At 46.6% G+C, this 19,918-nt stretch overlaps 1 protein-coding gene across 1 annotated transcript in view; it reads left to right on the forward strand.

Moving 5' to 3' along the window:
• Window positions 1-5,648: 5,648 nt before the first annotated feature.
• The window catches only part of BCAS1 (brain enriched myelin associated protein 1), a 37,856-nt gene continuing 23,586 nt past the window's right edge, over window positions 5,649-19,918 (forward strand). Inside the window, exons 1-4 of the mRNA XM_085558301.1 lie at window positions 5,649-5,797; window positions 8,493-8,566; window positions 8,656-8,737; window positions 16,226-16,701. Coding sequence (XP_085414427.1) covers window positions 5,674-5,797; window positions 8,493-8,566; window positions 8,656-8,737; window positions 16,226-16,701 — 756 coding nt within the window. The 5' untranslated portion in view covers window positions 5,649-5,673. The remainder of the gene's footprint in view (window positions 5,798-8,492; window positions 8,567-8,655; window positions 8,738-16,225; window positions 16,702-19,918) is intronic.

The raw sequence follows: 19,918 nt of genomic DNA on the forward strand, positions 1-19,918 counted from the left end.
CCATGGGTATCCCTGTGCTTCCCGGAGCATCCCGAATCTTCCCGGAGCATCCCTGAATTTCCCTGAGCACCCCTCGGCATCCCTGGCCATCTCTGCCAGCTGATGCTGAGAATGTGATCAGATGTAAAGTTCTAATTGCTTTTTACAAGTGGTTAAAATACAGGGAAAAGTTAAATTTTATATGGGAAGTGTAATTTGCAAGCCTTGGCCATGGAAGGCAGGGAGGTCCTGCTCAGGAGTGTCACTGCACTCAAATGAGGTGAAACTTCTCCATTTAAAGCTCAAAAAGTGATATTTGGGGTTGAATCCAGGAGCAATTCTTCCAAGCTGCACCAGCCCTAAAAATCTCCTAATAGTTTACATTTTTTTAACGAATTTTGAGGTCAGATGTGACAAGATGAGTTTTTTTAGCTGCACACCTTTGTAGGCACAGTCCACTTCTGCTTTTGAGGATTTACATGTTTAAATATTTGAGTCACGAGGTTCCTACCTGGCAATATTGTCCCCTCCAAAACTGTAGAATATTGCTGGATTCAGGTATTATTGATTTTACTGCCAGTGAGTTAAATCAGGCTGGAGAGCCTCAAATTGCACTATGAATTCTGAATATCTGATATCTCCTCTTTGCTTCTTTTTGCAACATTGACAATTTTCTCACCCTGATAATTCCTTTTTTTAACCCAAACTTGTCAAAACACTTCAAAATGCATTCAAAGCCAGGCACCACTGAATCAATAAAACAACAAAATCCCAGGTGCATAAGTTTTTTTTACAGGAAACGAGCGGTGTCACGAACCAGGAGGATTCCCTGTGCTGCCTGAAATTCTGCTTTGTTTCTCTCATGCTGGTGTCACCTTGATGCCTCAGGATTTGGCTTTTCTATTTTTCACATTCTGTGCTGCTTTAGTTTGTGGGTCTGGGATTCACATTTGGGATGCTGAGCTCTGTGCACAGAGCAGAGACAAAACAATTCCTGCTCCAGCTGGGCACCAAGGACAAATGATCCAAACCTCAGCCCAGGAGCACCAACACCGTGGGCTGGAGAGAGAAAAACAAGCAGGGTGGGACTGATGGGCTGGAGCTGGAATGGGACAATGAACTCCAAGGTGCCAATGGAGCAGAACTGATCCCAGGGAGAGCCCCGGGAGCGCTCGTGCATTTTGGGACCATTTTGAGTCATTTGGGTTCATTTTGTGCCATTTTGGTTCATTTAGGTGCAGCCCTGGCTGGGCTCTGGTGCTGCCCACGGTGGATCCATGGAGGAGATCCTTTGAAAAAATCTGTATTTACAGAATAATCCCTGTTATTTATATTATAATATTATTATATTGTATTATATTGTATTGCATTGCATTACATTATATTGTATTATATGGTATTGTATTGTATTATATTGTATTGCATTCCATTGCATTCCATTATATTATATTATATTATATTATATTATATTATATTATATTATATTATATTAATCCCTACGATTTACAGAATAAATACATTTATTCTGTGACTCTGCCCAGCCTCTAGGCCAGGCTGCAGCAGGCAGGCAGGCTGTGCTGCAGTGTCCCTGCCTGCCAGGGAGCTGTGCTGGAGGACAGGGCTGCTCAGGGAGCCCTGGAATTCTCCTGGAATAAAGCTTTGGCTCTCGGCAGTGCTGAGTAATCCGCGGAGCTCACACGAGTTCAGAGAGGGACAGGGACAGCCCAGGGGCTGGCACAGCTCCTGGCTGATATCCCAGTGGCAGCAATAAAGTGATATCAAATTCTTATCCCTCTCTAAGATTAATGTTTCCTCCCGTAGCTTTAAAGCTCTTATCCCTTCAGTGGACTGCAGCAGGAATATCCATCCTTCAATTTCTACCCAGCAAATGTTTAGCAAATCATCTTTTTCCAGGGAGAAAAATTGGCTCCAGCTGCCCTAATCCAGCTGAGGGGGCTGTCCTGTGCTTTAACCCCTTGCTCCAGGCCAGCTGCAGGAATTCACAGCTGGAATTGCAGGGAGAGCTCTCCCAGGTGATCCCATGAGCAGGGAGCACAGGACACGTTGCACAAGCCCATCTATGCCTTTTTTTTTTTTTTTTGGAAGAAGCCCAAAGAAAATAGAAAAAAATTGGGATATTCCCTCAGTCCAAAGCCACACGGGAGGGGAAACAAACGTTTCACAGGTACAGAGTGTGGCCATCGCCTCAGCCTGTCCAGCTGGCAGCAGGAACGTGCCAGGACAGAGCTGGCTGTGGGCACTCTGCTGTCCCCAGCTCTGCACATCCCAGCAGAGCAGGCTCAGCTCGTGCCCGGCCCCTCCTCAGGACAGGAGAACACCCCAGACCTGACCCACGTGGGTCAAACACCCCCAAAAACCAGCACTGCTCTGCCCCTGCTGCAGGTCCATGCTCAGGAGCCTGCTACTTCCTCCCTACAGGCAAGAATTAAATACAGGGTTTACAAGAAGACTTTTCCACTTATTTTTCTTTTTAGTAGCTGCAGCTCCTCAAATTTTCCATATTTCAGGCTTGGGAAGGGGAAGCACTGACAGAGGAAAGCAGAGCCTGGGGGTTCAAAGCAGAGTCTGCTGGGGAAAGTGGTGACCCAGGCAGTGCAGGAGCTGCATGAAGGAAGTGAATATTTGACATAGTATTGTTATCATCGCTGCATATTTGATAGAGACTTACAGTGCTCCTACAGGAGAGTAATTGTGGTTCAAATGCCTGTTCCACCCACTGAGGCACCACGTCTACAATAACTCTCTGTCTCAATCCTGACACAGGAGCCTTTTATCTGCTCTAGAAGCTCCCACGTGGAGAAATAGCTGGTGTAGAGTCTGTAATCCTCCCTCTTTAAAACCAGAAGAACAGTGGCAGCAGGAACCTGGGGGATTTTTGTGATGGGGGAAGAAGAGACAATCAGATCAGCAGCTCCCTTCCTACATCAACACTGTGACTCACAGTCTGCAGAAAGTGAAATATCATTTAAAAACGCTGCTCAGGCATCTCTGGGAAGCAGAATGAGGGAATGTTTCCCATTGAGCTCCAGCTGGAGGGTGTGAGCCAGGGGCTGCTCCCAGCCCAGCGTGGATCTGCAGGGTTTGCTCTGGGTTTGGTGGAGCTGCTGCAGAGCCAGACCACAGAACGGGCTGAGCCTCACCCGGGGCCCACTGAGAGGCACGGGGAGCATGGCAATAATTAGGGAATTATCTGCTCCCCAGAGCTCCTGCACTGCAGCAATCATTGTCTCCTTTTCACTACCCAGCCAGGGCACAGGGGTGAAACACAAGGCAGAGCCCGCCATGGATGGGAACTCCCTGAGAGGCAGCAGGGAAACCCAACTGGCTGAAAACATAACTGGGGCAACCAGCAGGAACCAGCAGCTGTGAAGGAGCCAGATCCAACCAAGCTTAGAACTTCAGCAGAACTTCAGCAGGAGCAGTTTTCCCTGGAGCTCCAAGCCAGGCTTTTCAGGTTTGCAGGAGCACGAGTTCAGATGTGCTTTCCTTTTTCAGCTCAAATGTTTGTGCTGATGGGGATGGTTTCACCTCTGCGCCAGCTTCCAGCTCACGTCTGCCCCAAGGATTATGGATTTGTAATGGATATCAGGAGTTTTGGAGTGCCAGCACCTTGTTTTGGGGTCTGGCAGATGTGGAAGGCCCAGCTGTGTAACAGCATCAGTCACTGCATTGCCTCGGGGTTTTTGGAAACCTTTTCTGAGTAGGTTGAACAGACACTGTGACCCTCAGAGGTGTCACTGTGAAGAACCAAACCCTGTGGCTCTCAGAGGCCTGGATCTGGGATTCAGGAGGTTCCCACAGCTCTCCCTGCCCGGGATCCAGGATCCATCAATCCATGCAAACGTTGGGCTCTCTCATCTGAAAGAATCCATGATTCACTCCATCCATCCTCCTCTGAGTGAAGCATCAAAGCTGAGTCCAAACCTCATTTAGATTTTGTTCCAAACTGTCAGAATTCCACAGGAGTTATGCCTAATTGTGCTTTTTCCTCAGCTGTTCTCCTGCAGGTTCCTTCTGCCCTCCCTTCCTCGTGCTGCCAGGGGGGTTTTGCTGCTCATCCCTCGTGCTCTGCTGAATAAACCCTGACAGCAGCAGCCAGATGGAAATCCTCACCTTAAACCCACACACCAGCCCCTCTCCAGACCACGTGTGCCAAAAGCAGATGCAAACACAGAGCAGGAGTCATCTGCTCCTGCACTGTCAATATTTGAATGCTCTTGGCTCTCGTTCTGGACACTAATAAAAGAAGCTGGTTAATCACTGATAATTGTTGGGAGCTCTGTGCCATTGACAAACAGGAAGTTTTATGCAGCTGTCAGATGCACGAGCTGAGCATTTCCTGCAGGGGAGGAAGATTTCTTTGGTGACAGGCTCACTGGAGATTTTAGGAAGAAAAAATAGCATTTTGAGCGCTGAAAAATCATGAAAGCGGCACAGTTTGATGTGCTTTGCAGAAGATTTTCTGTGGCTGCCACCCAGCTAAATAATTCCCAGTTTGGCAAAACAAAACTCACCGTGTGCCCCTCTGGTCTGGCCTTGATGAAAACATGGGATGGCTTTGGAATTACTGGGAAAGAATATTAAAGAGTTGAAAGATACCTCAAAGAATGGATGGTTCATTGTCCATACAAATGGGAAAAATTAATCAGGATAAAGCTCACTGTGATGGCTCAGTTCAAGGAAAAGCCTTTTTTTTGAGGAAAAGGAGCACTGCAATCCTTATATTCACAGGTGAAGGACATGATAATCCAAATTACTTCCTTCATGATGAATATTAAGGTTTTAAGGCTGAATTTGAAGATATTTTAGGAGCAAAGAGATCTGTGGAAGGCAAAATATGGTGCAAATTTATAGTGAATGTAATGAACTTCTCTTACAGAAACAGAGCAGGTTTGGGTGGCCAGAGAGCAGCAAACACCTGGGGAGGGCTGGGGAGGGGCACGGGGCTGCTCCACCCTGGCTGTGTTTGTACCCAGAGTTTGTGAGCACACCCTGGGCTGGCTGTGGGGCAGAGCAGGGACAGGGACACAGCAGGGACACAGCAGGGACAGGGACAAGGACAGTGTGAACAGCTGGGGCTGGGTGAGCAGCACCTCACCTGGGCCAGCTCCGGCTCCCAGAGGCTGTCCTGGCCCCTCTCCCCAGGTAACTCCTTCATCTCCTCCATCTCCTTCTCCTTCATCTCCTTCCTATCCTTCCTTCCCCAATGTGCAGCTCTGCTGGGATGGTTTGCTTTTCCTGGGTTTTGCTCTCACAAAAGCATTTTCTGCGCTTGCTTTTTGCTGCTCTGCTCCAACAGTCCTGCCTGTGCTCTGCTGCTCAAGGACCTTGGGAGCTCCTGCAAGTTGGGCTTTAAATCACCTCTCTGCCTTCTCCCCCACGGTGTCCTGGCCTTTCCTGCAGAATGGGAGCACAACTTTGTGGCAGAGCCTTTCCCCAGCCAGACTGGGGCTGGGTGCTCACCTGGTGGCATTGTGGAGCTGTCCCCTCCCCGAGAGCCCAGGGCGTGAATGTTTGGAACTATTTTGCTTTTCCCACTTGGCTCCAGCGTGGAGTGGCTGAAAGAATTGTACAAAACTGTCCCGAGAGCCTTGAGGACAGCAGGTGGTGCATGCCCACCCCTGGCAGGCTCTGAGGAGTTGCTGGGTGTTCCTTGTTTGCTGTAGGTGACTCATGCCAGCCCTTCCTCCTGCTGTCCCTGCTGCTGTCCCTGCTGTGCCCGCTGCCGTGCCAGGGCTCGCAGCCACCCGGCCCCGAGGTGCTTCTCCCTGCAGGACGAGGCAGAGCTGCTCTCGAGGTAAGCAGAATTCCTCATCTCTCTGCTGTTAGCAGCCCTTTCTTCCCTCCACTCTGCCTGCACACTCTGCAGGCGGATTTGGGATTTCAGGGGTGAAAATTCTCCTTTTCCACCTGGACACGGCCGTGTCTTCAAGCTCACCTGGGTTCCAAGAGCTGGAAAATTGATTCTTTCCTATGATGATTAAATACAACATATGGTAAGTTTTAGTGAGGAATTCATTGTGGACTTTTGCAATTAATAGATATTGGGGTTGAAATATTCCAGGCTGGTCAATACATCAGGAAGGTGAGGCTTGGATGCATTCAGGAGTACACAGCAGATCATAGATTTTTCTGTAATTTTCTCTCATATTTTCAAAGCTTTTACCATTCTGCCAGGACAAAACCAACAATTTTTAAGAGAGAGAGAGTGAAAAAGGAAGATTTTCCCAAGCCTTGAACTTGGCACACTTTGGTTCACATAACATTAAAACCAATTAAAAATACATTTATTTTCCTTCTGAATTATTTTCTGCATTACAATGGAAGCAGTGAAGCATAATTTAGGAAAGGGATTGTTTCAGAGCTGTAGAAGCTGGTAGCTGGTATTCCTTTTGGAACCAGTCAGGCTGGATTCCAGCTGGCCTGAGGGAAACCCCCACAAGGACAATATCCTTGGAACTTGCTGGAAAACCTGTACTAGAAAGGAAGCCTGATGACAGGAATTACTGCAGCTCCTCCTGACTTTTAAGGGCTTTCCTCTCATTTTGAAGAATGTTCTTGTATCAGAGTCATCTCTTTTCCCCACCCATTCCTCCAAATTCATCTTCTCCTATAAAATTGTGGGATTTTCTCTCCCAAAGTGAGGAAGTTCTTCCCGCAGAGCCGTGGCACAGCCCTGGGAGGGTGTGGATCTCCCTCTCTGGAGACACCCCAAGCTCACCTGGCTGAGTTCCTGTGTCACCTGCTGCAGGTGGCCCTGCCTGGGCAGGGTGAGCTCCAAGCAGATTCTGCTGCAATTCTGTGATTATCTAACCCACAAACACATCGGGGGAGCTCCTTTCTTTTCCAGAAAACCTCTTTGCCTTCGCACTGAGTAACTCCAGCTCCAAGCCACGGTATAACAAGTGAGAGAAAAATGGATCTGACCACATAAACAGAGGTCTGAGCACTCTGGGAAAAGCAAAGCCATTCCTTGGGAATGGCAGGGCTGGAGCTGCTGGTTTGCTCAGCTCTGGAGCCACACACGGGGACAACCTCTGCAAGAGAAGGGCAGAGCTGTGGCATCAGCTGGCAAATTGTTCCATTTTCTGTGTTTGGATCGTCACTGCTGCTGCTCACATTTGTCTATAGGTGGCAGTGACCTGTTATTTTTCTTTAAAATAGGGCAAGAGCAGCACACAGGGATATTTTCTATATCATAGAGTGTTTGGGGTGGAAGGGACCTTAAAGCTCATCCTGTCCTATGGCAGGGACATCTTCCTTTGTCCCTTGGACACCTCCAGGGATGGAGCAGCCACAGCTGCTCTGCTCCACGTGCACAGCAGAGAACAGAGTTTGGTGGTTTGGGATCACATTTGGGATTGTGTAGCAAGTTTTCCCATTTTTAGCAAAAAGCACCTCCTATTCATCTCCATCTTTCCTTCAGAGAGTTCCTGTGAGTGAAGATGTTTTGAAATTCCACATGGCTGCTGTGTGTGTTTTATTTCAGTGAGAATTATAAACTGGATTTTAGGAAATGGCTGAGCTCCCCTGGAGCAAAGTCTGCCAGAGATCAGAGCCTGTGGTCCCTGCTCTGCATCAGCTCCAGACAACTCACCTGGTGTGAGGAAATCTGCATCAGCAGGAAGCTGCAGGGGCTGAGAATCAACTACAAATCATTGAAATTAAAAAAAAAAAAAAATAAAAGAGGAATTTACTTCTCTCTCACACACAGACTTTACAGAACGTGTGAGAAAGGAAGCAAACCTGCAAATATTCCATCCTGTGCCTGAGGTGTGTCCTGGCACAAACCATGACACTCCTCATTGTTTATTTGGGTACTTTAACAGCAAACACACATTTATATCCTAAGTCAATAGGAACTCCCCTCTTGACTTGGGTCTGCTTTGCTCTTCCTCCATTTTCAGGGAGTGTTTGGCCCCAAAGAATCTACAGAGCAAGATCAGAGGGCACATAAATGCATTTTAGAATAAAGGGACAAGAAAAGAAAATCCCCCAAATGTATTTGTTTTTCTTTTCCTCTTAATATCAAAACAATCCCCCAGAAGATTTATGTGAAATCATCCACAGGCTGCAGTTCAGAGTTTCCATGTGTGATGCCTTTCCGTGCTGCCTCTTTTCCTTCCCTCTGCTTTTAATGAAATAAAACCCAAACAAGAATACACAAGCTGCTGTAATTCCTGCTCAGGTTTTAGGCTTGCTCAGCTGCTGCCTGCACTCCTGAGCCCCGAGGAACGCTGCAGGTGGGGCTGCAGCCAGTTTGCCTCCACCAACAAGAAAAGTTTGTTGGTTTGTGCCATTTTTGGGGAGCAGCTGTGAGCCCCGAGCATGATGGGGTTGGGGCAGGTGCCCTAGGAAGGCAGGTGGGATTTTAGGGGTTTTAACAGCCTGGCCCCGTTGGCTGTCTCTTTATGAGAATTAGGTGGTGAATTCGTGTTAGTGACAGAAAAAGGGTTATTTTATTTGGGGTTTTTCTCTCCTGCACCTCACAGGAGCTATGGGGAATAACCTGAGTGTGCCAGAGGAAGCTGAGGATGACAACACCTGCACAGTGAAGAGTTTCCAGGTGAGCAACCCCCCTCCCACCTCCCCTGGCTGCTGCCAGAGCAGTTTTCACCCCTTTGATGTCCTAAAAACTCTTGTTTGTTATCTCAGCCTCTCCCGGAGTCTCCTGAAAGTATTACCAATGGATCCGTGGTGTTTGTCCAGACCCCTCCCCTGGCAGTGAATGGTGAAGGTATGGACTGGGAAAGGGGGTTGGAAGTGCCCTGGGGGAGGCTTGGCCTGAAGGAACAAGAAATATTCCTGCATGGCTTTGTATTAGGGGATGAACCCGTGTTCTAGCTCTGACTTGGAAACGCATCTCTACAGAAGATGCAAAGTTTACATACAACAAAAAGAAAAATAAGAAATTATTTCCAATATTCTCTGGGTGCTGGATAATACTTCTGGGCACTTGGTCCTGCCCTGGGCCCCAAAAAATGGATTTACAGGGGAGGGGGTTTGTGTGGAGCATCACCAGGCAGGGATGCTTTGGTGCTGAGCTCTGCCCAGGCTCTGGGGGAATTCCTGGTGAATTTGTGGGCCCAACAAGCCCTGGGGGAATTGTTGCTGCAAGGAACCCAAATTCAGGCTCCTGGAAAGGACAAAATGAAGAAGTGGCATCAGGACAGGGGGATCATGGACTCTTGGAGAGGTTTGGGGTTTCTGGGGGACACCAGGAAATGTTTTACAAGAAGAGAACAGTTCATGTGTTGGAAAGGGATAAAAAAAATCCATGTCCTGGCTGTGTGTTCCTATCCACAGGATGATAAAGTCTTAAAAACCAGCTTTGCATTTTTAAATATGAATCCATATTTCTGATCTTTTCAGCAGCAATTTCCAACAACTGAAACTGTAGAAATGCCTTATTGATGATAGAATCCTTATCCATCTGAGCATTTCCATCTTGTTCTCTCTTTTCTGGTCCTGTGTTCTCGAGCAGGGGCATTGCTTTGACTTGACATATGCTGAGCAGTTATTTATTAATAATTAAATATATATAGAGATTTTTTTGGTCTTGATTTTAATTTTAAAATAGTGATTGGCTGGGAAAAGAGAAGCAGAAAGGGGCAGGCATTAAAGCTGCAGTGAAGTTGTTAAATTAGAATTACATTTGGCCTCTTCTGCTCCTGAGCTGGGCCTTAGTGAGTATTTAATGTACAGAAACCATCCCTGCTCTCATTTTGGAGGTTGCAGCCCTTCCTGAAGAGAGCACTGTCCATCTAGAATCTCCAGTGAGATCTTCATAACAAAATCAAGCTGTTCAACAAAATGCAGCTCCTGAGCTCGAATTCTAGAGAATTTAGACCGAAGCTCAGTAATTCATTCTTTCCCTGCACACTAATTAAATAAACTGTCTCTTTTATGGATAAACTGGGTGTAGAACAGTTGATGAAGTGAGTTGAGCGAGTTAATCCCATTATTTCAGCCCAGTTTGGGTGGGGTCAGAGGGAACTGGTTTTGCAGGTCAGCACCCCAGTGAGGACCCTGAGCCCCACTTCCAGCTGTGCCCCCCTCAAAAATCCAGCTGTGCCCCCCTCAAAATCCTGCTGTGACTACATGGCCTGACCATTAAAAAAATCGCATTTCCAAGTGGTTTTTCGAAGTTATCTCCATATATTCAAGGGCAGTTGCTCCCATCCACAGGCACGTGGCTCTTCTTGCTTTTCACACCTCTTTAATTCCTCCTTCCACCCCTTGTTGGCTTTGGAGCCTTTCCGAGCAGCAGCACTGAAGTTTCTTTTCTTTTCAGAATAAATAAACCCCAACATTTCCTCTTCAATCTTATCAGCAAAGAAAATACATTATAACCCCATGCTGAGAAAAATACTTTATGATTTCATGTTAAGAGAACCCTCTCAGTCTGTCACAGGCACTTGAAAAATCTAAATTTAGGTAAAAATAATCAAAGGCTGGTGTGGGGATATGCAGATGGTTCTGATAAGAGCCCAGAATTTCTGCTCCATGACCCAAATTTTCCAGTGCCATCCCACCATAAGTCACTTTAAGCAGTTGCCTACCAGCAAAGCCTCTCTCTGTGTGTTTTTTTTTATTTTTTGGTGTAAACCAGCAGAGTTCTGAGGAGGAAATAAAAGCCAGATGATTTTCACTGCCTGAAGACCTAGAAAATACATGTACATTTTATTCCTCATACCTAAAATGAAGCATATGGGACTGCTTTACTTAAATGGATTACCTAATTAATGTAACTGCTAAATCAGCTTAAGTAGCAAGTTGAAAAATTAGACGTTGCTGTGTTGATATTTCTTGTATTTTGCCTTTTTTTCCTGTTTGCAAAGCAGTTTAAAATCATTGAGATACCATTGAAATCTCCATGTTTGTGCACAGTAATCAAGATTTTTGAGAAATACAAGTGATGGAAGTTATTACAGTGAAAACACGGTTGTATTTCTAAAATACTGCAATAAATAGCAGTTTCGGGGTGTAAAGTGAGGATACTGGGGGGAGCCAGAGCTAAAGAAAGGGAATTTTGTTGCACTTTTAGTAATAAAAGCACTTGGTGAGCAACAGGTGAAGGGAGGAAGGACGAAATTGGAGTTTTGTGTCTCTGATTTGCACCGCACCGAGCAGAAATGCAGCAGGAGCACAAACCAGGAACAATTCCCAATTCCTGTGGCCTTGGGTGGTAATTCCAGGCAGACTGAAACAGCGACCTGCTCCTCCAAAGAGTTACAAAGGGATTAAAAAGATTACAAAGGAGAAAGGTTGAGTGAGGATGCAGCTCCTTTGTCCCAGAGGATAAATCCCATTCAGCAAATCCCGACTGCAGCAGCTGCTGTGCCTGTAAGGCCTGAAATGTGAAGGATTTTGGGGATGCTTTTAGAGAATGAGCGCTCCTATTTTTGCTTCTGGCACTCTCTCCCTGTTTCCATTAATTTCTGGAAAGCTGCAGGTTTTTAAAGTATTTTTGAAAGTATTTTTTATTTTAAAATAATTTTTAAATAATTTTAATAATGTTAATATTTATTTTTAACGTATTTTTAACGTATTTTTAACGTATTTTTAACGTATTTTTAACGTATTTAACAATGCAAATTAAATTAGTGAAACAAGGTGATTCTTGGAACACAAAATTTGCATGGAATGGTAGAGCAAGATGGCAAAAGGATATTGGTGTGTTCCTTCTGGTTTTAAGGAAGGAGGAGTGGTTTATTATTGTAATAATTATATATTATTATTATTACAAGAATAATATAATATTATCCTTTGGATTTGTAATTTTGGATTTGTATTTGCTGCAGAAATTAATTCAGGGCTGTTGTGCTGCCCTGCACTGCTGGAATTCCTGGTGCTAAATATTGCCTTGTAGCCCTTAATGTTTTCTTGATGGCCATTAAAATATTTTCTCCACAATTATCTGAACACTAGGGGAGAAAAAAAGTGCTGTGTGTCTCTAATTCCATGGCTAAGCAAAATATTTATTTGTGGCTGGCTTGTACTCAAAAGAGAGGAATGAGATGAGCTTGAAGGTCCCTTCCAAGCCAAATCATTCCATGTTTCTGTGATATTCCATTAACCATTGAGCTTCTCTATTTTTTGCTAAGTCAAGGAAAAAATGTTGGTCTAATTTGTCAAATTCCAGGGGGAAAAAAGTGTTCTTACAGAAAAAGGACTTTGTGTAGCCACAAAATTTCCTTTTTAACGCACTCTGATGACGGGAAGGGGAAAGAGAGACAGATCTTCTGGAGTGTGACTGCCTTTTGTTAAAGAGTTGAAAGGCAAGTAGTCTGAAATGCAGCCTGTAAATTGTATATTGATTTTCATCTCAGAGCAGCTTTTAATCTCAGGCATAATGAGCAGCTTTGATCTGCTCAAAGACCTGGCCTAGAATTTGGGGGGTTTTGCTTATCTTTGCGATTCTGCTTCTGGATCGAGGAATAAATCTGAAAAATAAATGGCACTTGTGTGTCTTTAAAAACAAAAATAACACACGCTTTTCACTCAAATGCTGGAATTTCAAGGCTTTTCTCCCTCAGTTTGTGGCTGTTCAGTGCAGCCCAGCCCAGCGCTGGTGGGATCTGCTCTGCCCCTGCCTGAGCAGAATTTCCTGGGAGCAGCTGGAGCTCTCTGACACAGCGCACACCCAGCAGAGCCCATGGCAGTGACATTTTCCAGGGCTCCCATTCCTCCCGTGATAATTTGAGATAAAAAGAGCTCCATCGCTTCCTGAGCTGCTGCTTGCTTCGCTGGTTTTCTCAGTGCTGAGCTTATATCCCTATTCTTGAGCCAAAGCCAGTTTTCCTGTGGTCCATTTGTTATCTGTTACATAAAGCAGAAGTTCAGCATCCCTTACAAGTATTTTCCAATGGGTGTTGTTTCTCCTTTCTTTAGCTTTTTGATTTTTGCTTCCTTCCCAAGTTTCCAACTATAATTAGAAGTTCTTTTTCAAACATTACTCAGGAAACTACAGCTGATCTCAGTGGCCCCAGCTGAGTGTCTAAATAGGTGCTGGAGTAGCTGTGATTTGCACTTTTTGCTGTGCCTGTCAGGACACTGAAATTGAAACTGCTGCTCGTGAAACATCACAGGAGGATTTTGCTGCCCAAGGATTTCTGCCACTGGAGCTGCTTCCTTACAGGAACAGCAGCAGCAGAATCCAGGAAGAAAAAAAAAAAAATCATGTATGCCCAGAAAGTGGAAATGTCTTTGCCTGGCCAGAGCAGGCTGTGCTGAGGAGCTCTGCCCAAAACACCCAAAAAAGAGGGAGCAAAAGGTTCATTAAAATGATCCAAGGGGAGGAGTTGGGAGGCAGGTCCTGGCAGCTGTGGGGTGCAGGTTTGACACTGGATGGTTTTCTCAAAGTTCTTTGGTGTGTTTTGTGCCATTTTTAAAATAGTCGTACTTCTTGAGCAATAGATGCTGGATAGCCTATTCATCAAAAGAAGGAATATTATGCAGCAGTGATTTTTTGTACTCCAGCTTATTGTGATGTTTTAGTCAAGGAAAAGTGTGATGGACACAGACACATCAGCCCAGAACCTGCTGTTTTTTGGCTTATCCACAATCCCTGGGGAGGTGGGAAACTTGGGAAAATTTTGCTGTGAAAAGTCAAGGGGTAGCTTTGAAAGCTGGGCTCTAAAATTGTTCTGTTTCCCTAATCTCAAATAATTTCCCACTTAAGATCTGTGCTTTGTGGAAGATGTGCTTCAATCAGTTTTTTGTGTTTTTTGGTTTTTTTTGTATCTGGGGTTTTCTTTCTCTTAAAGGAAAATGTGAAAGGCATAATATTGACTGGATTATTACAATTATAACTTGAAATAATTTCAATTTTACATTGAAACTGACAATTTTCCTGTTCTAATTCAGCAAGTCAGTTTGAGTCTGTCAGTTTTCCACAGTTATAATTAAATACATCTAAATTCATCCTTGAAATGTGGTGATGACTGACAGGGAAATCAGATCCATATTCCAGTCCAAGTAGGGAAGAGAAGCCGAAGCTCGGGGGGAGCTGTAAGATTTACCTCTCACAAGACCCCTTTTTGTTGAGGCTTCACACCACTTCATCTCTGGTTCTGCCTCCCAGCCACAAAACAGATCCAAGCAAGATTATTCTTCTTTTGTCTCTTGTTTCTTTTGTCTTGTGTAAAGCAGGAGCTGCCTTTTCCTGCCTGTGAATCCCATACCAGGGATTTCCACCTCAACTGTCCTATCAAAGCACCATTGTTTCCTAAAATCATAAAATATACTTTTAAATCAGAAGGGTTTTTGCATCTGAGGTGTGATGGCCCCACGTGTACACATGGAATGATCAGTGTGAGTTTTGGGGGAGGAAATGTGATTCTGAGCCACAGTTTGTGAGAGAAGAAATGTAAAATGTAAAGAGAAATGCGAGGATATGAAACCTGTGATTTATCAGGATTCAAATCAGGCTCAAAATAACCCACAGGCAGAGGAGAAGTGCAGGTAGGAGCTGCAGTGAGGAGAGCAGGCAGCAGGAAATGGGATCTTCCTTTTGTTTCTTTATGTTTGACAGAGGAGCAGGTGATATATTGATATAGAACTGTCTTGAGTTTTATTGGGTTTTGGGGTTTTTTTTTGCATATCACTGATTTTAATTTGCTGCCCACTGGGCTGGGTAGTGGCAAACAGGGCTGGAATCTGACTTTGATGCTGCAAGGGGCTTTTGCAGGGGTAAATTCACACTGATTTCAGTGAGGGCAGGGGGCAAAAATTGGCTCTGGAGAATGAACAAAAGGTGAAACTCACACTGATTTCAGTGAGGGGGATGAACAGAGGGTAAAATTTGCACTGATTTCAGTGAGGGGGATGAACAGAGGGTAAAATTTGCACTGATTTCAGTGAGGGGTGGCAGAAATTGGCTCTGAGGGATGAGCAGAGGGTAAATCTCACACTGATTTCAGCAAGGGGGATGAACAGAGGGTAAGGATTCACACTGATTTCAGTGAAGGGAATGAACAGAGGGTAAATCTCACACTGATTTCAGTGAGGGGAATGAACAGAGGGTAGGATTCACACTGATTTCAGCAAGGGGGATGAACAAAGGGTAAAACTCGCACTGATTTCAGCTCTGAAGAATGACCAGAGGGTAAAACTCGCACTGATTTCAGTGAGGGGAGGCAGCAATGGGCTCTGGGGGCTGAGCAGCAGCAATGGGCTCTGGGGGCTGAGCAGCAGCACCGGGGTCCCTGGTGCGCCCTGCAGCCCTCAGCCCCAGCACGAGCAGCTGCTGGTGCCCGTGGGAGATTCCCTCTCTCCCTGTGTTGCAGGGGATGCCAGGGTGCTGCAGGCTGGCACAGCATGACCCTGGTGCCTGTGGGTGATTCCATCATTCCCTCTCTCCCTCTGTTGCAGCAGCTGCAGACTGGCAGAGCCCTGTGCCTGTGGGTGATTGCTTCTCTCCCTGTGTTGCAGGGGATGCCAGGGTGGCTGCAGGCCGGCAGAGCCCGGTGCCCGTGTGTGATTCCCTCTCTCCCTCTCTCCTTCTCTCCCGTGTTGCCAGAGCAGCTGCAGGCTGGCAGGGCCCAGCCCCAGTGCCTGTGGGTGATTCCCTTTCTCCCTGTGTTGCAGTGGCTGCAGGCGCCAGAGCCCAGTGCCCATGTGTGATTCCCTCTCTCCCTCTGTCCTTCTCTCCCTCTCTCCCGTGTTGCAGGGGATGCCAGGGTGCTGCAGGCCGGCAGAGCCCGGTGCCTGTGTGTGATTGCCTCTCTCCTCTCTCCTCTCTCCCGTGTTGCAGGGGATGCCAGGGTGGCTGCAGACTGGCAGAGCACAGTGCCCGTGGGTGATTCCTTCTCTCCCTGTGTTGCAGGGGATGCCAGGGTGCTGCAGGCTGGCAGAACCCAGTGCCCGTGTGTGATTGCCTCTCTCCTCTCTCCTCTCTCCCGTGTTGCAGGGGATGCCAGGGTGCTGCAGGCTGGCAGAGCACAGTGTCCGTGGGTGATTCCTTCTCTCCCTGTGTTGCAGGGGATGCCAGGGTGGCTGCAGGCCGGCAGAGCCCGGTGCCCGTGTGTGATTGCCTCTCTCCTCTCTCCCTCTGTCCCGTGTTGCAGGGGATGCCAGGGTGCTGCAGGCTGGCAGAGCCCGGTGTCCATGGGTGATTCCTTCTCTCCCTGTGTTGCAGGGGATGCCAGGGTGCTGCAGGCTGGCAGAGCCCAGTGCCCCTGTGTGATTGCCTCTCTCCTCTCTCCTCTCTCCCGTGTTGCAGCGGTCGCAGCCGTGCCTCTGGCAGAGCCCGGCCCCGGTGCCCGGGCGGGCGGGCAGAGCGGCGGGAGCGCTGCCAGCAGAGCCCAGCCGGCTGCCAGGCTCCGCTCCCCGCCCTTCTTCCCCTGGGCTGTGCCAGGCCGTGCCGAGGAGCCCGCCGTGCCACCAGCCCCCCGAGAGGCCGCCCTCGGTGCCACCAGGCTGAACGGAGCCCCGAGCGAGGGCACAGAGGCGCCCCACCAGGGAACCCTCGAGGGAACCCGTGCCAAGCTGGGCCAGGACGCCGAGCTCGCGGGGACGCCTGAGGGACACGATGTGGCCGCCCCAAAGGGCAGGCAAGTGACGCTCCTCGACAGGATCTTCAGGCTGGAGAAGGGCAAGGGAAGGACACAGAGTGACCCCCAGGAGGGAAGGCAGAGCTTGGACGATCCCGATGGGAGCATCGCGGCCGGCGCGCCCAACGGGGTCCTGCTGGGAAAGGCAAGTGCTTCCATAAAACACCCTTAATTTCATTTTCGCTGGTGAAACCTCTTGGGAATGTTGGCAGAGTGGGGTGACTGTGTGTGGTGGGAACGAACCAGTGTTGCCCTTAAAATGACCACGGGTAACACCCCAGGATGGAGGTGGGAATGAACCAGCATTGCCCTTACAATGACTGCAGGTAACACCCCAGGGTGGAGGTGGGAATGAACCAGTGCTGCCCTTAAAATGACCATGGGTAACACCCCAGGATGGAGGTGGAAATGAATCAGTGCTGCCCTTAAAATGTCCGCAGTAACACCCCAGGATGGAGGTGTGGAAGATGAACCTGTGGCCATGAGTGAAGTTCTGTCTCATCACTAAATCCTGACCTCCGGTTTAATTCCATTTATAATTCTCTGGAAGTTTGGACAACACAGCTCCAACTGCCAGCTGCAAATGAAAGCAAAAACACCTGAAACTAAACCAGTTTCTTGTTTAGGATGTTTGACACTGGATGGTTTTCTCAAAGTTCTTTGGTGTGTTTTGTGCCATTTTTAAAATAATCCTGCTCCTTGAGCAATAGATGCTGGATACCCTATTCATCAAAAGAAGGAATATTAGGCAGCAGTGATTTTTTTGTACTCCAGCTTAATGTGATGTTTTAGTCAAGGAAAAGTGGTTCATTAGAAATGATTTTACAGGATCAAAATGTGATATAAGAAATTGTGGATCTTAACTGAAAGAGCACACTGGTCAAATGAGCTGAAAGATAATAAGAGTTTAGATTTTACACTTCTGACAAATCTGATATCAGCAAAGGTGTAATTCTCAGGTAATTAATGACAGAAAAATCCCATCCTCTGAAAGGGAATAATGGTGTAAATCTGAGTTCTGCTGGAAAAGTGGAATGCAGGAATTGGTGATCAAATTGAAACCCTGTCTAATGTCAGGAACAGGACGGAAAATCCAATCTGTAATTACCACTTTAATAATTGCTTTTATTGGCCAGTTCAGGCTTACAAATAAGATGGTGAGCACTGATGCTTTGGGTAGTGTTGAGCTGAACTCATGGGATACTCACTGCTTACACTGCCAGCAATGCAAGTTGCCCCAAAATTCTTTTCTTTTTAATCCTTGTCTTCTCTATTGTAGACCTTCTCAAATCTGAAGATCACATTTCTTGTATAAATTTACACATTGTAATACTTTTCTGAGGGTTCATTTTGAAGAGGAACAGTTGCATTTTTCACTGCCCCGCAGGAGTGTTTCAGGCAGCTCGGGATGCACACTTAAAGAACATTTAAAGAATCCATAAAAGCATTCAGCACCTAAGCAGAACAGGGTGGATCATTTGAGATGAATCCTCTGTTCAGGGCACACTGGCACTTCTGTGTTCAGCCTCTTGGAATTAAGCTTTTCAACACCCCGAATTCCTGCAGATATTTTTGACTGTCACACACAATTCCGTGGCTTGCAGGAATTGTCTCTTTTCCCACCAAAATGCCAAATTCTCATTTCTTATTTTGCTGTCACTGCAGTGACACTGCTTTCATTTACAGAGTGGGGAAGGTCACAGCTGCTGCTGCTGAAGGAATGCTGTGAAAGTCCAAGGAAAGGACACTTTGGAGCAGTTTTAAGTAAAATTCAGAGTTAAACATTGCTGGGAGCAAACAATCCTGTTGAAAGCACAGGTGAGGCAGAGCAAGATCAGGGACAGAAGGGAATCCAAATCATTCTCCCAGTTCAAACAGGGAAGCACTGCTCATCCAGATCAAGCTTTATTATACCAATAACACCTGGATTTCTTATTAATTCCTACTGATTGGCAGTTCTGCCCCTTGTACCCATCCCCATCCTGGAGGTGCCTGCTGGGAATAACCTGGAAATCCCAGGCACTGCTGAGCTGTGGGTGGTGCTGGGTCTGGCTGGGAGTGGCTGCAGGATCCCAGCAGCTTTTGGGAACCCAGGAACACTCCTGAGGACAGGTCTGGTTCTCAAAAATGCCTCTGCACCTCCTAGGTGTGTACTTGAAGCTGCACCATGGACATCTTTGAGGAATCACAAACTTGGGGTTCACTGTGTAAAGAAAAGGCAGGTCTGCATCACAGGGAGAGGATTTTTAAACTTATGCTTGAATTTTTGGGCTATAATTTTGACTTTGGTGCTTTCAGATATGAAAAGAAGGGGCAGAGAGGAGTTAAGCACCTTTTTGGGGGAAAACACTGCAGCTAGACACTGCAATGTGTTGCCAAATTTAACTCAATCCCTAAAACAAAGGCTGTGGCTCTGCCTTGCACAGTTGCCTTCTGTTCCCTCTGAAGTTCCAATTCTCCTGCAGGATGAGAGAATGACCAAGCCTAATTTAATTACTGTTCCTGTAGTAACTACAAACTGTTACCAAATAATCATACTAAAAATCGAGATACCGCTGCCAACAGCTCCTCTTTTCTCTCTCTCTGTCTTTTTTCTTTGTGGATTATGACTTGTAGTATCTGTAAATGCTAAAAGCAAAGTTTCCTTGCACTGAGTGCCAAGACAAAACAAACAGCGTTGCTGGTGAGTAAGAGAGAGGCTCCACAGTTGTAGCTTAAGAGCTGCACAAACATTCTGTGTTTGCTGAGCCACTCTTTATTTTTGTGGTCTACAAAACTACATTCAGAGAGCAGCATAATTAAAACAAGGGCAGAATTCATGAATTCATGAAGCATTTACTATGTAAGCCAAAGAAAAGATAAATTATATGCCTGAAATGTTTCACTGAGCCATGATTCATGCAAACAAAAGTGCTGGCAGGAATACATTCTTTTGATATGTTTGGGGTTTTTTTTTTTCCTGATGACTGAACTGAAACTACAGTACATTTAAGGTGTTTATTACCCCCAAATTTAGCTTCTCAAAGACACGAATTGAACATTTACATAGCGTCTATTAACTCCTAATACTGATCTTCTGTTATTCCTGGGGTTTCTTTCATTATTTACCCCCAGGGCTTTGAGCAGGGAGCTGCCACAGAGGCTTTTGTGGTGATTTCGTGGCTCTGCAGCCGTGATCCTGCGGGGCTGTGTGTTCTCTGTGCCTGATTCCTGTGCTGATGGCCCCAGCCTGTGCTCTTCCCGCAGGAATATTCCCATGGGAGCACAGGATGGATCACAGCCCCTCTCCGAGGCCAGACTGGAGTGATTCTCTGTGGAAAAGAGCAGCCTCAGCTTGGGAATCACAGAGAGGGATCCTCAAG

The sequence above is a fragment of the Lonchura striata genome, chromosome 20, assembly GCF_050655825.1.
Source record: "Lonchura striata isolate lonStrDom1 chromosome 20, ASM5065582v1, whole genome shotgun sequence".
Lineage (NCBI taxonomy): Eukaryota > Metazoa > Chordata > Aves > Passeriformes > Estrildidae > Lonchura > Lonchura striata.